Here is a 22,216-nt window from a genome sequence, read left to right on the forward strand (position 1 = left end):
AGCACTTCAGTGCAAGCAAGTTAAAGTGTACAAAATAACTGCCATTAAAAGAAAAGGAATAAAAAAAGGGGAAATATAAAAACCTTGTAAATACATTTGAACTAACAGATATATAATCACAATGGAATTTTATACTGCTTGTAACATAACTGCTAGAGGCACTTCAATTCAACAGAATTTATATATTACTATAAGAACGTATTTAATAGAAGAAAAATGACAGAGAGCAAAAAGGAAAAGCATTATAGGTCACTAGAGAACACATTCAAATAATTTAATCATTATACTTTTCCTTAGATGTTTTTCTGCATATGAACGAGTTCTTTTGCCAGAAAAATGTGTAAAACTATCTCTGAAGCTTTTGCTGAGGTTCTCTATGAAAGTACATATGGTTTTATACTAAACAAAGTGTGAAGATTATTTCAAATGCTAACATTTCTGATTATTAGTGAATGTTGTATATCATTATGATTTCTAGATATATGTCAAACAAAATACTGCAATGGATTTTTTCCTTGTGCTTACTGATTTATACATCTAAATTTCATGCAATCAGTAAACTAATTTACAACTTGAAATTAGAAACACACACACATAAATAACATATGAAATAAGGAAACACTGCATATTGTATTTGATAATCTTTAATTTTTTCTTGATATATTCTTCTTCCCTTTCAGAGGGAAAAAAAGAATCCCCATCCAAAGCTGTGCAATCTCTAGCACTAAAGGCTCCACCCACCAATACATATTCAAGATTATAAATTAAATATTATTTGATTAAACATGCAAATCCCCAGAGACAGTAATGGAGTGTATTGGGTTTGCATGGCCAGGTTTTGGTAGTGGAGAGGCTACAGGGGTGGCTTCTGGGAGCAGCTGCCAGAAGCTTCCTCCATATCCAGCAGAGGCCAATGCCAGACAGCTCCAGGATGCTCCTGGCCAATTAGAAATGGTGGTAACACAGTTAAGGAGAATTTAAAAAAAAGTCACAGTCACAGTTGTAATTGCAGTCAGAGGTAGTGGGCTGAGAACATGAGAGGAACAGCTCTGCAGACACCAACCAGGGTCAGTGCAGGAGGGGCAGGAGGTGCTGCAGGCACCAGAGCTGAGATTCCCCTGCAGCCCCTGGTGCAGCCCATGGTGAGGCAGCTGTGCCCCTGCAGCCCATGGGGACCCACAGGGATGCAGAGATCCACCTGCAGCCCATGGAGGAGACCCACACTGGAGCAGGGGTGCCTGAGAGGAGGCTGTGACCCTGTGGGAGGCCCGTGCTGGAGCAGGGTCTGGGCAGGGACCTGCAGACCTGTGGAGAGAGGAGCCCACTCTGGAGCAACCTGTCCTTGAGGGACTGCACCCCATACTAGAGAACTGGTACCCATGGGATGGACTCATATTGGAGAAGTTAGTGGAGAACTATCTTCTGTGGAGGGAACCCCACACTGGAGCAGGGGGAGGACTCCTCTTACTGAGCAGCAGGAGATACATGTGATGAACTGACCATAACCCCCATTACCCATGTCCCTGTTCCCCTCCGGAGAGGAGGTAGAGTTGAGAAGGAGGGAGAGGTGGGGGGAAGGTGTTTTTACTTCCCATTATCCTGCTCTGATTTTTTTTTTTAATAATAAACTCAAATAATATCCTCAGATTTTGAGGATGTTTTGCCTGTGACAGTATTTGATGAGTGATCTGTCCTGGAACTTATCTCAAACTATGAACTCTTTTTTGTATTATCTCTCCCCAGTCCAGGCACAGAGGGGAGTGAGAGAGAGACTTTGGTGGGTGTCTGGATCCAGCTGGGGTCAACCTACTAAATGGAGGTAAATGCATCATTTTAATTAGCCAGTGCTACAAAGGAGAAGGATACCCAGAAAGTCTGGCATTTTTTCTCAGGAGGAGAAAAGCTGGCAAAAAAGGACAAAATTAAATATATATCCTGAGATGGAAGAACTCTATCACTGGTTTATTACTTAAAGTCTTCCCACTTATCCTAAGGCTATGTATTTTTATTTCTTAAGGAGCTGTAACAAATTAGTGTTTCTCTCCTCTACAGTGTTCATTTATATACTATATAAAGTACTGAACAAAGAATCAATCACCTCTTTTCTCTGGCAGATGAACAAGAAGGATAGACATTATCTTCTTTTCAGTAAAAATGCCACAGTTCAGCTAAGGTATTTAACTGCTGTATAAAAGCTACCACAATATTCACTCCCCTTTCTGGGTTCCCATAAAAAGAGGCTCTCCAAACAGAAAGTTTGATCCTAGACAGACTTTATTATCATCACTTACTGTAATATCATTAGGTGCCTCACTCTTCTAATTATTCAAGAAGTTTAGTAGAGTATTCTCATATGCTTCAGTGAAGAAGTGGGAAAAAAAATCAGATCCATGCACAAATGTGCTGTACTGCAGCAGTTCAGGGTATGAAGTGCTACAGACCTGCAGAGTAGCCCTGGAGCCTGCAGCAGTTGCTGCCTCTCTATGCTGATCAGTCAGCACTGGCTCAATATCAACTACATTATTATATGCAGGTTTTTGTTCATGTCTTTAAATGCTGGGGCTTCCACAGCAGAATCTTTACTATTTTATATACCTTGTGATATGACAAGTGCCTAGATCTGAGCATTCAATAAAGTCCAATTCTCTGAGGAATAAATTCTCTCTCTTAATAAAGGTGCACATCTAATTCTGCATTGTCTAAATGGAGAACTGATCTAAATTTGTCAGTTACAAACTAAGGTTTTTAGTATACTGAATGAAGGATGAAAAGAATATGTGCCATACTTGAACACTGAGTTCTCCTTAAGATGCCTTCACTGTATTTGCTGCTTCCTCTGGAAAGCTAGCTGAGTAACTAGATATAGAGTTCCTGTATTTAATAGCCACTTTCCAAAAAGTTTTACAGCAAATTGTATTTTTTATCAACTCAATTTTGCATGCCTTTGTAATTTTTGGAAATTTATCTTACATGCTATTTCATAATGGGAATAACAAAGCATTCTGTATGTGAGAAGACATGCAGTAAACAGTATTAGCTTTTAACTTCTCATCTTCAGGCAGACAGTGACCAAAAAATAGAATAGAGCTCTTTATTTGTCCAGAATGACAAAAGATGTGCCCATTTCTAAGTACTCAAGAAATGCTGATATACTACTCAAATAGAGTGCATGCCTAAATGTAAAAAGATTGGAATGGTTGATGAACACACTGCAAACTTAAGCCATTCAGATAAGTACTTAAGTTGAATTTAAGACAGAAGCATGAAAGGAATTAACCTCATTGTGCATTAAAGATGCATCTTTTTTATTAAATGTACGTTAGGCTCTCCTTAAGGTGTGGCAACCATTACAGGTCCACTATATTTCAGATTTTTGCATCTAGCTAACCTACTATTCAACTACCTAAACAAATGTTTTATCTAATATTATATCTGGCATTGTGATAGTGCAATGGCTATTTGCTGGTGAAAAGAAAATTAACAAAATAAATTCAATTTTCTGTGCAAGGATGCTGATATCCAGTTCAGTGTTACACGGTCTACCTGTTCCAAAACCACCACCAACATCTGCTGAGAGTAATGTACTAAAAATTATTTGAATGGCAGAATTCCTTTCTAGAAGTCAGAACTTTACACCATGTGGTATTTTTCATCCTGTTCTACACACCTTAAAGTTGGACTTATCAGAAAATTAGCTTATGTTGCATTTTCTCAGAGTTCCTAACATTTATGAATTCAGCTTTTAAATATTCTTTTTTAAAAAAAGCAACTTAAGAAACCTTTTATTTGTGTTCATTCAATTAGATTGGTAAAAAAATTGGTATCATCATCCCAACAAAGCAAAAACAGTTGCATAAAACTGTTTCTGCATTCACTCCTACTCTCACCACAGCAAGATGTGGAGAGAGTTAGGTGTGATATAACTAAGTCCTTTCCAAGTATCATCCATGCACCCAGAAACAAAGAGCTCTGAGAAAGTAAGGTCACCCAGTTCTTATGGAATAGTACAGAAACAGGCAGAACACAAAACTTCACCTGTCATGAGACCAGCTACACCAAGCAGACCAGCAGACCCAGTCATGTCAGTACAGCTGTGCTGGTTGTACCAGCCCAGAGAATGAGCACGCTCAGATTTCAGGAGAGGAGTCTGTGAGATAGAGCACCATCAGCTGGATAGAGCCAGAGATGCAGATGCTGGAAGGGATTTGCTTTCCGTCAGGAGAGACTGCCTGTTGGCCCTAATGCCTCCTCCACACCTGGCACGGCCCACGGAGCTGGGAAATGGAACTATTGGTACAGAGATGCAGCAGCTTCGTTCAATCATAAGCTGCTCAAAGCAACTGAGGATCCTTGGAATACACTTCAGATTGCCTGCACTGCATTTTGGCTAGATTATGGCAATAGATTTGCGTACACTGGTATTTCTGTCTTTTGCTACAGCAAGATCCATTTTCTTCAGCGCTACACAGATGGCTGGAAAGAGGGTGAGTGAGGCTGATGCATGGCATGGGCAACACACAGCCTGTAATACTGAGCAATCCTGAGCCTGCAGTGAAGGCAGGAGCTTCCTTTCCCTCCAACAGTTTACAATACAGAAGCTCTGGTGGAGTTTGCCCTGTTAGTGATTTGAACTCTACTTATGAGCCAATTTCTGTTTGCAGGGATAACACATAATGAAGATAGAATGAAACTAACAAAATTATTTAGCAAAACTACTGTGAATGGGAGATTGATGGAAGACGATTTTCAAAGCTTCCTTGGCACAGGTTACAGCTGTATTGAGGGCTGCTCAGTACTTTCAAACTGCTACCTGTAAACTTTGCAGAGGGCAGTATTCAAACACAAAGGATATGAGATCAAGAAATTTCCCCAGTGTAGACTGAATGGAGACAGCCTACTGGAAGCTGTATCAATGTGTGGCTGTTATGCCTACAAGTTATCATAAACTACAACTACTGCTATAAAAAAAGAATAACAATAAAATGAAATCATGAGGTAGGCCTGATTTTGACTTTCAACATGAGAGCAGCAGTTTCTGTATATCATACAAAATACTTGCAGGAAGCTGTGTAAGAAAAAGAGAAGACACGGTTAATACTACACATTTTTTTTACTGTCTTAATTTTCCTTCTCCACTCAGCTACACTAAGTCTCTTCATGCTAGAAACAAACCTTTTACTCTGTTTTTACAGTGTCCAGAGTATTTAAACACCAGGGTAATATAAGTGCAGAGTTCCTATTCTAACAAAAGCCTTTCCTCTTCCCCTGCTCCCGATTTTATTTTCAATTTGAAAATTGAAAATACTGCATTGAAACAAGTCTTGTTAGAAAGAGTAAGATAGGTCCTCGCAGCAAGAGGATGAGCCAGGGTCACCTTCTCACACATAATAATCAGCAAGTATGTTGTCAGTCAGTGGATATTTGGCTCTTAACATGAAGGACAGCAATGTTTTTCTGTGGTTCAATACCAACAGGTCCATAGGCAATAGCAGCAATAACAGAGCAGAGGAGGTTAGAATTTTACACACAACCAACTATACAACTGATAACCAAAATTAAAATATCATGTGACCAGAAATATCCCAAGATCTACAAACCTAAGGTTAAATTTCCTGCTCTAACATGTGAGGAACTAAGATTCAGAACCATGGAGCACTTGCAGACAGAGACCCAGCTGTCTTCTGCCTTTCTCTTTCATCTAGCCCCATAATGACTTTATCCTGCTGCTCCATGAAGATTTAACTACAAAAGCTTAGGTCTTGATTATGTTTTTATTATGAAACAAGGAGGTGAAAGTAATCAGGCAGTGTCAAGATTTCCAAAGTGTTGGGTGTCTGCTCAAGTGAGGCAGCAATTATAACAGTGTTGGCCTTTTTCTGCAATCTAAAGAGCTAGTTGGTGCTGTTCTCTATTTATTTTCCTTGCCCATCAGTTCCTTACTGTCACTATGACAACAGAAGCCTGTAACACAGCTGCAAGGGAAGGGAAAGGGGGAGCATGCTCCAGCTGAAAGGGGTGAAGTGACTCAGCCAGCAGGGAGCAAGAAGGGAAAAATGATATTCACTAGGGAAAGAGAAGAAAATAGCCACAGTGCCTCTTCTTTCTCTGAGACTCCTCTATTATAAGACAGGTTGCTCAACAAAAATATTTGTCATCACTGTAATTTGAAATAGAACAAAAAGCAAGAAAACAAAAGTCAGAGATAATGGCCATAATCCCCTCTCCTCTTACTATGAATGCTGTCACCTAACTTCAGAACTTACTTTAATCAAATTACCTTCTGACTTATGGACATGTAATGAGAAGAGATTCCATTTGAGACACCAATTGTAGCACAAAGGAATAAGAAAAGATGAAGGTCAAAGAATTACGACAGAAAGTAAAGTAAATGACCTGAGTCAGCATGCCTCATTAAACATGCACTTGTTGGTGAATTCTTACTCTGCTTAAACACACATCTCTCCTCTGGGATCCAGCCCAGCATCCTCTTTACTTTGTTAAAATGGCAAGGCATAAACCAGGTGTATTGGGTCTGCATGGCCACGATTTTGGTCGTGGGGGTGGGCTACAGGGGTGGCTTCCAAGAGAAGCTGCCAGAAGCTTCCTCAGTGTCCAGCAGAGCCAATACCTGGTGGCTCAAAAATGGATGTGGAGATATCCTGATGGTCGATCAGAAATGGTGGTAATGCCTCTGTGATAACCTAGTTAAGAAGAAATCAAAACAAAAAGGTTGTTGCACAGGTGTAATTGGGCCCAGAGAAGAGTGGGTTAAAACATGTGAGAAGAACAGCTCTGCAGACACCAGGGTCAGTGCAGAAGGAGGGGCAGGAGGTGCTCCAGGTAGCAAAGCTGTGATTGCCTTGCAGCCCATGGCAAAGCAGCTGTGCCACTGCAGCCCATGGAGATCCACCTGCAGCCTGTGGAGGAGCACACACCAAAGCAGCTGGATGCCTGAAAGGAGGCTGTGAGCCCGTGGGAGGCCTGTGGAGAGAGTGGCCCTGCTCCCAGGCTGGAGCAGCCTGTCCTTGGAGGACTGCACTCTGTGGAAGAGCGACCCATGCCACAGCAGTCTGCAGGAAGCTGTTGCCCATGCGATGGATTCAGTTTGCAGTAGTTCAGAGAACTGTTGCTCGTGAGATGGACTCGCATTGGAGAAGTTTGTGAACTTCGTATCTCTAATTCAAACCTGTTTTGCCTATGACAATATTTGATAAGTGATCTTTCCTGGTCCTTATCTGAACCCATGAATCCTTTGTTATAAATTTTCTCTCCTGTGTCCAGTTGCAGAGGGGAGTGAGTGGCTTTGGTGGGTGTCTGGCATCCAGCCAGCATCAACCCTCTACACTAGGATTAGGGGTATGTTATTTTCTGTACTACAGCAACATATAGTAATGAAACCTTATTTCAAAGGTAAATTTTTGTTATTGAAATACTTGAGGCTTTTTTAGAAGTATACAGAAACTAATATAGCATCTAAATATGTACTTTATTTACAGTTACAAAAATATAAATCAGGGATCTTTAATAAACCATTAGCATGCAGCCATGGCAAAAGTAAAGCATTACCAGTGTATCACACTGCCATGTATTCTTTTTTCCTTAATACATTTTCAGCATTTACACCCTTTCCTAGCACCACACACAAACTTCAGCTAAATATCTGAGGCAGAATTCTTTGCCATCTAACTTTCAAAGTCATCTTCCAGAGGGTTTTTTGGGAGTTTGGGGTAAGGCGGGGGGGGTTTCTGTGTGTGTGTTTGTTTTGTTGCTTTGTTTGTTTGTTTTGATGAGGTCTGCCAACATGTTAATGTCAGAAACTATCACAAGAAATACTGAAGACTTCTGTGACATTAAAAACTCATGATTTGTACCATGCGTTCTGCAATAGTCCCATATGCTTGTGAATATACTGGCATTTGGAAGATGTAAATAGTTACAGAGAGTGGTAGTTAGAAATGACTGGTTTCTACATTGTATATAAACCGAAATTAGTGAGTCATCCTTACAACTTCAACTGATAGCCCAGTCCTGTGTTTAAAACCCTCAGTGGACAGCAGTGAATTTCTTGGTAAATTCTACACTCACCTTCAGGAGGTTCAGACTTGTTTGCTATGAAATCAGGAGAAGTGATTACTCCATTCTAGCTGGCTGCTTGTCAGAGCACAGAATTTGCCTGTAACACTGCTCCAGGACACTGGTAGTCTGGAGATGTTTTCCTGAGTGCCTGCCCAAGCTACACCTTAAATGTTTATAATTTGTATCACATTCAGTACACTAGAAATATTTCCAAGAATATGGCATCACTCTAAGTCAGCTTTTGCAATGCAAGTACATCAGCAAGCATCTTCTTTCAAGTATACACTTAATTCCCTAAAATTAAGTATGATAAAAGTTAAACTCCTAATTAGAATTCTTGACAACTCTTAAATCAGGTGTCACTTTAAAAAGGAAATCTTCTCCTGTTCAGATAGAAATCAAAAATTTTCCAAAGCAGTATTAGAGAAGTTGATTGAGGTCTTTCTAACTTTTAATATAATTCCAGTGATGCGATCAACCCACAACAATGTCAGCACACATATAAACATTACTGGATCTAAACTTCTGTTTTTTCTAAAAAATTAAGCCAGATTTAACAAATTATTAAATACTTTATCTGAACCCTGGAAATAAAAATGGTTATTTAATCTTATTCAATTTCAGAAAGAAAACTCTGGTGATTTTTTCTATTAAGGAATGTCATTGCATCTATCAACAAATACAAGGTCTGCCAAGAGGATATTGAAAGAAAAAACATCTAAGTACAGAATTCTTCAGCTACCGCTGTCCTAGATCTCTACTTGTTTGTGGCATCTTTCACTGTAACTGATTCCAAAATGTCAAGTGCATTTAAGCTGAAGAAGAAACAGGTTGTAGAGAAGACAGTTTCTTAACTTCACAGACATCTCTCCTTCCAAGCTATTCATTAATCTCTAAACATCACAACATTTTGAAAAAGCTCATAGTAACAACCTCAACAGAGGCGTCATTGTTACTACAGTTTGCTTGCTGATGATGACATCCACATGAGAATTCCTGAAGTTGTTGATGGCTCAGAAAAATCTGCTATTCACAAACTGGGAGCAATACACTGATTTCTGCAAGGACAAAGCTAAACTACAGAATGTTATCACATATAATTTTATCATGCAAAGATATATTGTTTTAATACTAAACAGTGGCATCCAAACTGGCAGAGAATTAAAACCAGAACACCCAAAATTAACTAGGGGAAGTCATCAATAAAAATTATAACGACTTAGCCTAAATACTAGAAATACAAAAGAGCCCAAACGATCATATAATCCTTCCTTGCTGAATTATTGAAACAAACTTGTTGAAGTAATAACTCTTTCACAGTATGTTTTCAACCCGCGAGTCCATGCCACCCTTACTAGAAAAGGAAAGACCTGTGCTAACAAATCTAACAAGAGAAGGTAAGAGAAGCTAACGTCAAAGTAAGAGCTATAAAAGTAGCTGAAAGCAGAACAGTAAAACCTTTTTTTTCCAGCAAGTTGTAAAAAACAAGCTACACATCTGTACATCAATCCCATTCACTTATTTATGCTATGATTCGAAATATGATTTGGTTCACCTGTGTAGCAAAACACTGGCTATTATACTAAGAGCTGTACTGTAGCATTTTTCATTATTCAGGTATACTTAAAGAAGTAATGAATTAGATAGGATTTTTGCTCGTAAGAATCCTTTAAGAGGCTTGTTATTCTATTAAAAAAAGAACAAAACTGGAAAGAATTTTATTACTTTTAGTTTGCAAATGCAGAATCCTTACTCTGAAGGTGCCACAATTCCCTCAATTAGTCTCGTTATAAGCCTTGGATATTATCACAGAAGTTGCCACAAGACTCTGGACAGCCAATGCAGGAGCAGCTGACAGAAGGCACTATAAAATAACCTGATTTGCAGGAGGTTTTTCATAGCTTTTTCTCTCAGATATAAGATTCAGAAAAGCAATTGTAAGTGTTCTTAAACTCCTTTGTTTTCAAGAGAAGTTGAGTTTATTTCATGTTGAGTTCTTTCCTGAACTCTTTTATTTGAAATAAGTAACATTGAGTACTGTTAAACACTTTGATTTACAGTTAAGAAGCCCTACACAAACAATATTTACTGTAATACCAGTGAGATAACTGTATATATGAATGAGCTGATTTGGAATTAAAGCAGAAGACTTATTTAATTAACTGTTTCTTGTAACTTTTGTCTACTGTCATACCTTCTGATTAATTTGAAAACATATCTAAAACACTGATACAGTATTAGTTTCTTCAAGGGTAAAGAAATACAAATATTACATACAGTAGTGAAGTTTATATGCTTAAAAAGATGCTGTGAAAAGGGTGATACCTAAAAGATCTACAAATATGACTTGAGGATTGAACTAAATATCTTAGAGCAATGCACAAGTGAACCTGTTTAATCAAAAAGATTGATGGTGACTTGATAACTGTGCTTCTTTGTGGGAAGAAAATACTGGTTAAGAGAGGCCCTTCATTTCAATGGAGGAAGGTAGAAAAAGCAATTTTCAATTTTTTTTTTTTATTCAATAGAGACCAATTAACTGTTAACACCAGAAAGCAGTGGATCCTCTGTGACATCTTTGAAATGTGAATAGCTTTTTTTTGTTTGGTTTGGTTTGTTCTAAACACAAAGTGCTGAGCTCGACACGGGGTAAGACCTCTCTAACAAGCACAGAAGATTAAGTTAAATGGTCTAATGATTCCTCTGGTTTGAAGGCTACAAAAGATTCATAATGTTGGAGTTTCACAACTGGTGCTACCTATCAGTGAAAAAAGTTTGCTGCTGACCTTAGTTGCTTTAAACGTATTGCTCCCTTGGTGTGCTTCTGTGAAGTATCACATTCCCAACCACTTGCCAAGAATGTAAGTAGTCAACACATGATTCATAACAGCAGCTCTTAAAAACAAACATACACTTAAGCACCATTAAGTCTTCCTCAAATGGCTGCCTTTAAGTGAATCAAGATGCTACAGACACATAAGAGACTACCTGAATTTTCTTCTCCCCTTTTGTTCAGAAGCTATTCTGGACATCATTAATTTCATCCTGATAACATCAATCTTAATGGAACTAGCAGTTTAAACAACAATAATAATAGAAAAACTCAAACATATTTTAGAGCTGACAAGAAATTATTTTATAATTTTAATTAACTTCATCTTTTAAACCATTTCTCAAAAGCAGTTGATGTTGAAATACATACTTCAGTGACTGAATATTTCGGTCTTCCACACAGCAATTTACCACAAAGAAACATCAGCCATGGCACATCCATTCCTCTTGTTATATTAATTCAGATAGTCACATGTGGTTCCTTTAATTTATTGAGAGGACACAGCAAATCACCAGTGATGCATAACTGAAAAATTATAATCCTAAAATAGAGTCATATTATTTACATGATACAACAATGAAAATTTGGTAAACAATGAAATTAATTTTTGAGTCAGATTTTTTTCTGTTTAATTTCCATATCATTAATTCCCCTTAGTTCTGGGCTAGAAAAGGATGACACAGGAACCTTTTCTTATCCAGTACGTAAACAATAGGCTTATATTTTTAGGAAACAGTGGAAGGTTACCTGTTGCCATATAAAATATATCATATAGATAGTATCAGGATTAAAACAATGCATACACCAAATCTCAACTTCACTTTATGGAGCTGATCCTTTGGGCATACCTGGGATGATTCTAAATATAACAGACTTATTTTATATATTTATATAAAATATTCATACATACAGTCATACATGCACCCTCTTTTTCTTTCAGTGTCAAAGGTTCTCATTAGAGCTTTCCTTAATCCCTTCAAAAAAGATCTAAATTCGGGATACACAACTAAACCTAGGTGAGCAAACTAAGTAATCCATAGTGTGTTTAAGATGTTCCTTTAATATTTTTTCAGCACTACCTGAAATTACAGACTTTATCCTGCAATAGCTTTTATATGTATGCTTAAATGACATACACAAGTAAAGTGAACCATGTCCCCTCACCCTTGCAAGATTAGCACACATCTCCAATTGTGCAATCCTTTTTGAAACAAAACAAATAAGGGTCTAAACTGCAGCAAGAAAGATCTATCATTAAAGGGTTGTGAAACACTAGAGTAAGTAAAAAAGGGAATGTAACAAAAATCTCCCTATAAGGAGGTTTGAAAAAAATAATTAGGCAAATACCTGGTAAGAATAACATCTATAGTACAACATCAAAAAAAACTTGCAAAAGGAGCCACAGATTAAAAACCTTCACTTGAAATTTGTTTTTTCTTGATTCTATGACAAAGTGCAAAGCCAAATAACAAACCAATCCAAATGTAAGTCTCCCAGAATTCCAGATCCTTTGTTAACTGTTTAAAAAGTAGCTAAAACCCAAAACTTACTCTTCCTGAACAGCAAAACTGGGATCAGCTAAGAGCATTCTCCATCCAACAGTTAATACTATCACTAAGCAACACCAGCAGTCTACTTACTATCATGGTTGAGTACACTGGTTTTGAAATACTACATGAAAATATTAAATCTAAAAAATGAGCAAATGAAGACATTATTCAATACTTTACCCACTGTAAAACCAGGCAGGTATTTATATGACTCTAAAAAGAGACAATGTAACTCAGTCCTAAATTCTGTCCTGCTTAACTGCTTTGCAATGTATCTAACATCTAATTATGTATAGTACTGTATCATTGCAACATTTAATATGCACCACACATAATCTGATTTATTCATAGATTTTAAACAGCAGCTGAGTTAAATTTGCCACAAAAGTTCCATGCTAATGCTGTAAGGATATATCTGCAGTGTTCAGTATGTATGCTAGTGTTTTATTTAAAAGCAACTAAAGTCTCTGCATAAAACTGAATTTACCTAGAAAGTATCATGAGACTTCATTTAGTCTTATCAGCAAAACACAGAAGAGGAAGAAGCACTCCTCTAATACCTGAAAGGAAAGTACATGAAATAATAAACAGAAATTATATGGCATGGAAGGAGAGAAAAGATGCTTCAAGATTAGAATAAGCAGCTTGAATCTGACACGCTGGGAAAGAGAAACCCAGTGAACTGTCCAAAGACAGCTCTGCAACTAAACAAAGGTAAGGGCAACCTAGAAACAGCTTCTGGATTCCAAACATGAATCCTATGTAACCGAGAAAAGTACAACCTAGAAGCTCTAAATTAGAACATCTTTCCATTCATAATCCAAGAACTATCAAGATCTACTCTTATGTTACTCTGATAAAGTTACTTCTTTGTCACTCAAAAATGGTTTTTAAACCGTCTAAAACACCAAGGAAGAACATTCTTGATGTCACCTTCAGATGACCCTTAGTCACCTTGTATTTTGCTTCAGTCCCTTGAGCTACTTTGGTACCTTTATTTATGATCGGACTCTGACCGGAGCTCAGAACAGACTGCAGACCAAATTTCCAAGCTCAAAATTCACCCCTGTGGGTATTGTTTGCAAAGACAAGCAGAATTTGCCTTTCCACATCTGCAAGTTGCATTTAAGGCAATCTCCAGGCTGAAACTGATACTGTAGTTTAATAACTGCTGCTAATCAGGTGTTTTACTTCAGCTGCCTTACCTGGGTATCTTCTTTGCTATAGAACGTCCCTAGTGGCCAACGACAGCGATACACAATTCTGGACAAACATACATCCACAGGAACACAGCAATTGAAAAAACTAAATTCATTTGTATCATCTAAGCTTGGGACTTCTTTCTAAAGACAGACAGAATCAACTGAATTCTGGCAATGTCATTCAGAAAATCATGTGTTTAAATGAGGTCAACTTAGAATCCCCTTTAAAGATTCTATGCTTCTTCTCTTGTATCCTTTGACAACATCAATTATTATTTCTGAAGTTATATGGTCAGTTTCTCATCAGAAAGCTTTTCAACATTAAAGGATTGATACATCCCCCCCTACCAACTCCAATGATGAATACCTGTTCTGAGAGAGGCAAATTTGAAATGTTCTTAAGCCTTTACCCAATTCCTCAGAACATCAAGGGTAGATGTAGTAAAACAGCTTTATCTAATACTTATCCTTAAAAATAATATGACTGTGAGCAGGCATAATATGAGTACACATGTCACTTGAATAGGAGGAGCTAAAGACTTCGTCCTCAGTTAGGTTCTATGTAACTTCATAAGATCTGTGGCACTGCATGGCTATCACCAAAAGCTCAGTCTAGTCTAGAAACCCCAAACCATGGAAATGCACCCATAGGAAAGCACATCCTCATTGTGCTTACATTGCAAAACAGTGACACCCACTGGCAGCAACAGTTTAAATGCTTTATTGTTGCAGTCTGAATCTACTTGATAAGAGCTGCTAAGAAGTTTCCCTTCTGAAAAATTAATCACAGTAACAACCATGCAAACTTACCTGTTGAGTCAGCACTACTGCCAGAGTTTTCAGAAACTGCATTACTAAGAGCATCTGGAGTAACTGCAACATAACCCTCTGGAGGAAGATCCACTGTGTAAACTCTTCTTGGAGACATAACTGTAGCATCCTTATCTACAAAAAAGAAAATCCAAAGTATCTGGCTCAATATTGGTCTCACTACAGATTTTCTCAAATGTTCTCCCAACTGCAGCAATAGTGATCTTGAAAATCCTTACAGAAGGTCAGCCGAGGAACACAGAAATTATCCTATGACCAAGAGAACTGCATCAAATTTTGTAGCATCTACAAACAATCAAATACTCCATGGGTTAAGTTCTTTACACCAGAAGCATTTTTTCCATTGTATAAGTCAAATCTTCTCCCCTATCTTCAAAAGAAGCTTCCACTTATCACAATAGTGATATTTTAAGAGAGACTAAACATTTTTTCCCCATTCAGCATGAGCAGACTTTCTTTAAGAACTGCTTCACAAAAGATGGATGGATGGATACAAGCTTATTAGGAAGTGACAGAAGCAACAGAAAAAGAATCACAAACTGTGGTTTGCCCATTTGCACACTGTTTAGTCACAGCCTATACTTCTCTGAAAAGTGCAAAGATAAAGGAAGTTTGAAAGTCACACTTGACTAAGCCTCAGCAGTGCCTGCCCCAGAGGACTCACCTCCTCATCCTGCTCTACTTCTTTCTGGGGCAGGAGGGGAATTGCCAAGGGCCAGCTTTCCAACTATTTCATTGCATAGGAAACGATTTGTGCTGATGGCAGCAGTCTGTTTTTGTATGATTTGTTTCCCCTTTGAAGGGTATTTAAAAGTACCTGCAAGAGCAGCAGCAGAAACCTCATTTGTTCACCGGACAAGAAGTGACAGACACATCTCTGCTCCATTCACATCAAGTCAGACTGTATTTCTGTGCAGAGTAGTGACAACAACAGAGATCAACCACAGTGAGAAAAAACCTTTCCAGAAGGCCAGGATTTCAGGTGTCTCCAGCTGTTGCAATGTAGTATTAGATGGCTCAGTGTGAACTTTTCTTAATTTTGGATTGTTGTGCTTTTGTGGTTGTGTTAGTTGTTGTTTTGTTGGGTTTTTTAACACTCAGCCAGCTCTGTAAGTCAGCACAGACACAGCACTATCCTTCCCCTTTTGGGGGTAATCTGTCTCTTTAAAACACAGAGCTAGCTGTTAAAATGATATACAATAAAAACATTTCTGGCAGGTGGACACAATCAACCTCCTTACACCACAAACTCGTTTGCAGATCCCAGATGATCCAAGCTGATCACCGAGGTGCAGCTATGTGCAACTATGGTTGCACTAACTCCTAAATATTTAAAAGAGGGTTGCATCTGATAGATCCCTAATGAGAATTACTTCTATATTTCCAATAGAAGTATTCTATATTTCCAAATGCACTGACATTTCTCAGACAGCCTACTTCAAAAACAAATGTTCATTTCTGAGCATTCAAAGTACATCTGAAAAGACCACCACTGTTTTCATCATGAGGGAATAAATTTGTTTTGAAAACACATTCGAATCTTTTTCTTGAATGAGCCAGAAAGTTTCCAGTATTGATAATACTTACTTAGAGGGATAATAAAGGGAAAAAAATAAATAATAGTGAACGATGAAGAGCAACTATGCATTTTGAAAAAAATCCATTAAAAATTAACATGGGATAATTCTTCAGCAGATCCTTTCCACGTAGATGATGCCAAATCATTGAACTAGCAGTACCTGCATTGACTTTTTTCTCTCCCATCCAGGTTGATTAATGATGAACTGCTAGTTAGTGACAGTTTAAAATTATAAGGATGTATAAATGTTTAAGTTATTCCTTTCTGAAGGATTTCAAGTTTCGCCTTTTTTCCATCTTTATTTAGGTTTTGTAAAACAAAGATTATCAGGAAAACACTAAACTTAATTTACAATAGCCTTAAAAAATTCAAACATTTTAATCATATAAGCAGTAACTATATTGAGATAATAACTCTCCAGACAAAATAGTTACACATAACAGAATTTGAGGAACCATCTGTAACAAGAATCCTACAAGGAAGAACAGTTACAAATCTTTCTATGGAAATGAATGATGACTCAAGACTGTATTTTTTATTTTACCTCTTTAAATGGGAATCTCCAAATTACGTATTTATTCACACCAGCTGCATCTTTAAGAAGCTTGCAAGCTCATAAATCAAGATAATCTTGTGCAAGTGTGTCAAACCAAACTGTTACCATATCTACATCTGGATTTTTGGAGCCTGGCGCCAGAGTCTCCTTGAGCCAAGAAGAGACAGGTTGGTCAAACATAAAGTCAAATATTGCTGCAAAGAAAATGGCTGAGCTTATAAAACTGTGACATAAAGAGGGGTTTTTGATAAACAAAAGTAACCAGATATTAGAGATACTAAAGAATCCTCCCTTTTTACTGGTTAGAAGTCATTAATCCCATTTCTGAAGTTTTATTTTATGGGGAAAAAAAGCTCCAACAGCTAAAGGTCATTTACAATGCCCCAGAAAAGAGTAAACATTTTTCTTTAAGGCAAACCAAGAATACAGAATAAATGTTTTCAAACTATCTATCTTCTATTCATGTTCCCCACACAGAGATCCACAGCACGTAACTCAGCGTGGTGGTTTGTGCAGAGAGTGGGGAAAAGCATCTACACCATGCCATTACCAACATTACATCTCCAAACACGTTAGTTGATTGGCCAGCTGTGTTATCTCTTACTATCTTACTACAAACCAGTATCAGATCTTTTTAGGAGCTGAAGATAAAGCTTCCAGCCATACAGAATTGTCAACTGCCCAGTCAGTCATCTCAGGTAGTCACTGTATTTTGTTAAGTTTATTTTTCAGCATCTTTTAACCATCCCCTACTCGTAGCTCAGAATGGTGGCACATAGCACTAGCACAGTTTCCAGACTGCCTGAACACCAAGCATGGACAGGCACACCTCAGACACAGACACAGCCAGAGCACAGGTTCATAGTCTGGGTCCTTAGCTTGCTGTAAGACTAAACCCTGGACAGAGACTGAATCACTTTAAGGTTTTGCGCTGGGTTGGCCCTGGCTAGCAGCCCAACACCAGATATTCATTCTCCCCTCAGCAGGCTGAGGGTGGGCTGGCTTACAATGGGGCAAACAGGATTAAGAGAGCTCATGGGTCAACAGCAAGGAGATCCCAACTACAAGAATCTTTCCTCACTGGCTCTTTTCACTCCCAACTTCACCTCTATTTCCTCTCACTGCAGGTTATACTCAGTTCCTTCAGAGAGAAAGAGCAGTACAAGGAGGTGAGGGTAACATTTTGAAGTCTCTGCTGTTCCTTACTTTTCCCCCACAGAGATTTTCCATGGGCTGCCATCCTTCAGGATCATTTATTCAACAACAGAGTACCTTCTCCTCCTCTGACCCTAGGGTTTCCACTGTTGCCGCTCCTTTTAGTTCCTTCCTGTCTTGGGATTGTTTTCTCATTTCTTAAAGTGTCCCCTGGGGTGGCCCTGCCTCAGCTCTGGGCTCAGCTGTGCCCAGCAGTGGGTGGGCTGGAACTGGCTGTGTCCAGCACAGGGCATCCCCAGCCTCCCCTCACAGAAGTCCCACAGCCAGTGACTGGGCAGCAGGACCCTGTAAAGTTTTTCAATCAAGACAAAAACTTTGTCTTACCTGTGAAGTGCTTCTCTGCAACTCAGAAGCTTTGATAACTCACCCAAGTTTAAGTTCCCGCAAGGCAGAACTCATAAGAGCAAACAGAGAACCCAAGTCAAGCTAGAAAATCCTGCAGCTCCCTCTCCTCCCTCAAACAACTGTAAATTAGCCCAATCTTACGATGATTGTGATCTTTTCCACAAAATTACCCCTTGGAAACCCCCAGTTATCACTTTTCCAAACAGATGGAAAGACTTCATCCCCAAAAATAGGTCTTTATAGAAAAGCACAGAGTCCTAGTTCTGGCCAGGACAGTTAATTATGTTTTACAGCAGCCAGGTGCAGTGGCACATGCCTGTAGTCACAAGCTGCTGGGTAGGCTGAGCCCACCTGAGTACTTGATCCAGGAGCTCTGGGCTGCCCTGAGCTGTGCACAGAGGACATAGCCAAGACACCAGTGTTACTCAGTACCACCTCAGGTCACTTCCAGGGGCTCTTGCTTCCAAGAAAGGTGCTCCTTTCCAGTCACAGGGAATGTCCTGGGCTGGGGTGGACATTTTGCATGTCAATCACCCTCTCTTTGTACATTATTGTTATTAGTATTGTTGCTGTTACTGTTTGTTTTCTTATCTCATTGCTGTTTCCAGTAAACTGTTCTTGTCCTCACCAATGATCTCTGCCTTTTGCCTCCCAGCGGAGAAGTAAAGGGGAGCAGCTGATGGCTTTCTTTTTAGTGGGAGTACTAAATTTGGGAATACCATTCCTAAACCGTCCTACCCAGGAAATGAGGAATTGATGCTGAATCAAATATAAGGTCTGAGTAGTTCAGTGTCATACCTTCTACAAAAGTCATTATTGGTAGTAGGCATTTTCTGTGCAGTGTTACAGTAGATTTGACCAGACAAAAATAAGGCTTGAATGAGGTCTGTTATTTCCCTTAAAAATTTTGTATTGAAGTATGATTTTACTTAGTATGTAAGCTAGAATATGACCCTATTATAGCTATTCCTCATTGTTATTGCATACAAGTGAGATTAGGACCCCAAAACTCTGACAATTCCCAAGGAACATATACACCTCATTATCTGAACACAATAACTTTCCCTTCATTCACTAGCAAGACAAACATCTATAAAGACAGGATTCAAATCCTGGGCAAGAGTTGTCTCCTTCAAAAAGCTTCATAAACTAAAGTGTACCAAAGGTGGTATCAGTGACTATCTGTATATACCTTGAGTGTCCTCCTGAACTGTGGTACAGAAAAATATATACTTTTCCTGTATATTTTTTTGATCAACATGAACACATCAAAATATCCTTCAACAGCATGAACAAATCCAGTGAACCTAAATACCTACCCATTTCTCAATGTATACTCATTTTTGTTCACACAGTATCCAAGTTCCTGGACATCAAGCTATTTCAGTCCATTAGCTACAATAAGGTAACCTCAGGGACATGAGGTGCTACGTTATGTAAAAACAGCCTCAGCTCCCAGGCTGACTTAGCACAGCCTTGTCTTCCAGTCTCACACACACTAGAGTGCTTCCAGACAGAAGCTTTTAGTCTTCTGTGCAATTGGAAAGTATGGTCCTTTTCCTTGGAGGGTGGAACTCCTACTGCTTGACTGCAGTTTTCAAGAGTATTCTCTCCCTCAATACTAGAGAAGTCACACTGGGTGGAAAACAAAAACAAAAAAAACCAAACAAACAACAAAAAAAACCAAACAAAAAAAAAAAAAAGACCAAAAAAATGAAAAAAACCAAAGAACAAATGCTACCGGTCACTACAGACACTATCTCATTATCCTTACTACCTTACTAAAATTGGAATAAACCGGGGCAGTAACTCACACCACTTCTTGGCAGAAGATGAGATATATAATCCTTCCAAAGATTCTCCATACTTTTCTTAATACAAAAAAAAAAAAGTTTTCTGAATGACTTTCAGATAGCCAGTTATCTCAAATACTGTGTTATTACTGTCATATATTTTATTAGCACCAATACATGTAATAGAATGCTGAAGAAGCTTGTTCTTCTGCAAAGTTCAGAGTTGTGAAATTTTATAATTCTGAAGATGTCTGCTATTCTTTATGGAAGGACAAATTCCCCTCTTTGCCAAGTAAAATGTCAAAGTTTAAAGTTCTATTCTAAATTGCACAATTACATACATTTAAACAATAAAGTGATTAAAGAAAAGTCTTTTAATTAAAGAGATACATGTTGTCCTCTGGCTCAGAGAATCCTTAAACAGCAACTGTTGGAGAACATTGTCGGGAAGTAGTACAATACACTTATTCCAATCCTCATTTTTATAATAGTGATGGTCACAACATTATGCAGACAGCAGTACTGAATTTTTGACGGACCTTAATTTCTGATACTTTATTCAGTTATGTTTACACAAAATCAAGTCCACTAGCCTTTGATATTCAAGCAAAGTATGTTTTCACTTAATTCCCAGGGTGTTATTTTTTAGAGTCCTAGCCATATTACAGACAACTGCTCCCAGTTCTTAAGGTGTATACCAGTTGTGCCCTGCAGCATGTTGAAACTCAAGCTAGCTCAAAACTACTTCCCTTCTGACACTCCACATTCCCAGAAGTTCTTTGGTTCATTGAAAAGAGAGTGTAGATTACAGAGGATAACAAGACACGAGCACTGAAAGAAGAAAATGAAATGAGAAAATCCTCAGAAGTACTTCCTCATCATTCCTTCCACTTGCCAAAAACAAAAAAATTCAAAAGGAAACTGAGGTTAATAAAGACATTTTACAAGGCCCAAACTTGGGATGGGAAATTAACAAAACGCAAGGAACAAGCAAGCTCACGTTTATTTCCCTCACTACCTCCCACATGTACACTAACTCTTAGATTTAGTTTATTTTTTAGACACATAGAAAGGCTCTATTATAGCTCATTTTATTGGAGACAGTACTTACCATTATAACTCAGCTTCAGTTTCACTACATTAGGAGTGGCAGACATTTTTTGTCACAGAGAAAAACACTGATTAAGTACAAATCCTTCTTACTCTCGTTCTCACTCATGATTTGGGAAGATGCTTTTGCTTTTCACCTATGAACCATTAAAATATCTACATTTCCTTGGAAAAAGTAATGAAAACTAAGCATAAAACAAAGTGAGACAAGCATGGAAAAACCACTGATCGAGGAAAACAAGAAAAAGAACACTTTTCAGATGTGAATCTGACTACAAGCAGATGGTGGAATTAAAATTTTGCTGTTTTCTGTTTTCTGAAAGTTGAATATAGGAGGTAATGATGAAACAAATTATACAGCTAAATGGTATACGTGTCCCATATATGCCCTGGTATATGACTATATGCAATACTTTGATTAGATGTTGAAGATTTCTAGCTGTATAAGCAGGAACATAAAGCTATCTTAATGTTATGCTAGTACCCAACTCAATTACTTCTCCTGCTGCAGATCTTATTTGCTCAACACACTTCTCAAAAGCCAAATATATCACTGTTAATCAATCATTTTTAAAAAAAATAAATGCAACAACATTGAATCTAAAAGGCCATGCCCAAATTGCAATTATTTCATTATCCTCACTGATGAAGTGATTATGTCATTACTGGAACGTACCTGAAACAAGACCAGAAAATAAATAATAGATGTGCTCATAAGAGTAAAAGCATACAAAATTTAAAGTTTAAAAGCTTCTGCCCCTCTAAACTCACATTTTCTACTCCATAACTAGAAGTTATTGGTAACAGTTCCTTCTCATTTGTGTAAAAAACAATGCAAAGCACACAATATTATAGAAAAGTATTTGCTCAGAACATAGTTCAGTACCAAGCTCACATTATAAACATTTCCACTCTTCAAATTGTTACAAGGTAGAGTTGATAGGAAACACAAGTAGAAAGTAAGCTTGTGCAACAGCAGAAAGGATGGGATTTGACTCTGAATAACTATGATTTTGACAATAGCAGTGGAAGTGATAAACTCCCCAGTGTAAACTGGAGCAGGTTGTGTGAGACAACCCAGTCTGTGTCACCAATGCACTGAAGATGATTTCAAACAAGGAGGAAA

General features: G+C 38.1%; 1 protein-coding gene across 1 annotated transcript in view; it reads right to left on the reverse strand.

Moving 5' to 3' along the window:
- ERICH1 (glutamate rich 1) overlaps positions 1 to 22,216 on the reverse strand; it is a 63,741-nt gene that overhangs the window by 21,484 nt on the left and 20,041 nt on the right. The window contains exon 3 of the mRNA XM_031063929.1: positions 14,472 to 14,606. Coding sequence (XP_030919789.1) covers positions 14,472 to 14,606 — 135 coding nt within the window. The remainder of the gene's footprint in view (positions 1 to 14,471; positions 14,607 to 22,216) is intronic.

This window comes from Geospiza fortis, unplaced genomic scaffold, assembly GCF_000277835.1.
Source record: "Geospiza fortis unplaced genomic scaffold, GeoFor_1.0 scaffold356, whole genome shotgun sequence".
Classification (NCBI taxonomy): domain Eukaryota; kingdom Metazoa; phylum Chordata; class Aves; order Passeriformes; family Thraupidae; genus Geospiza; species Geospiza fortis.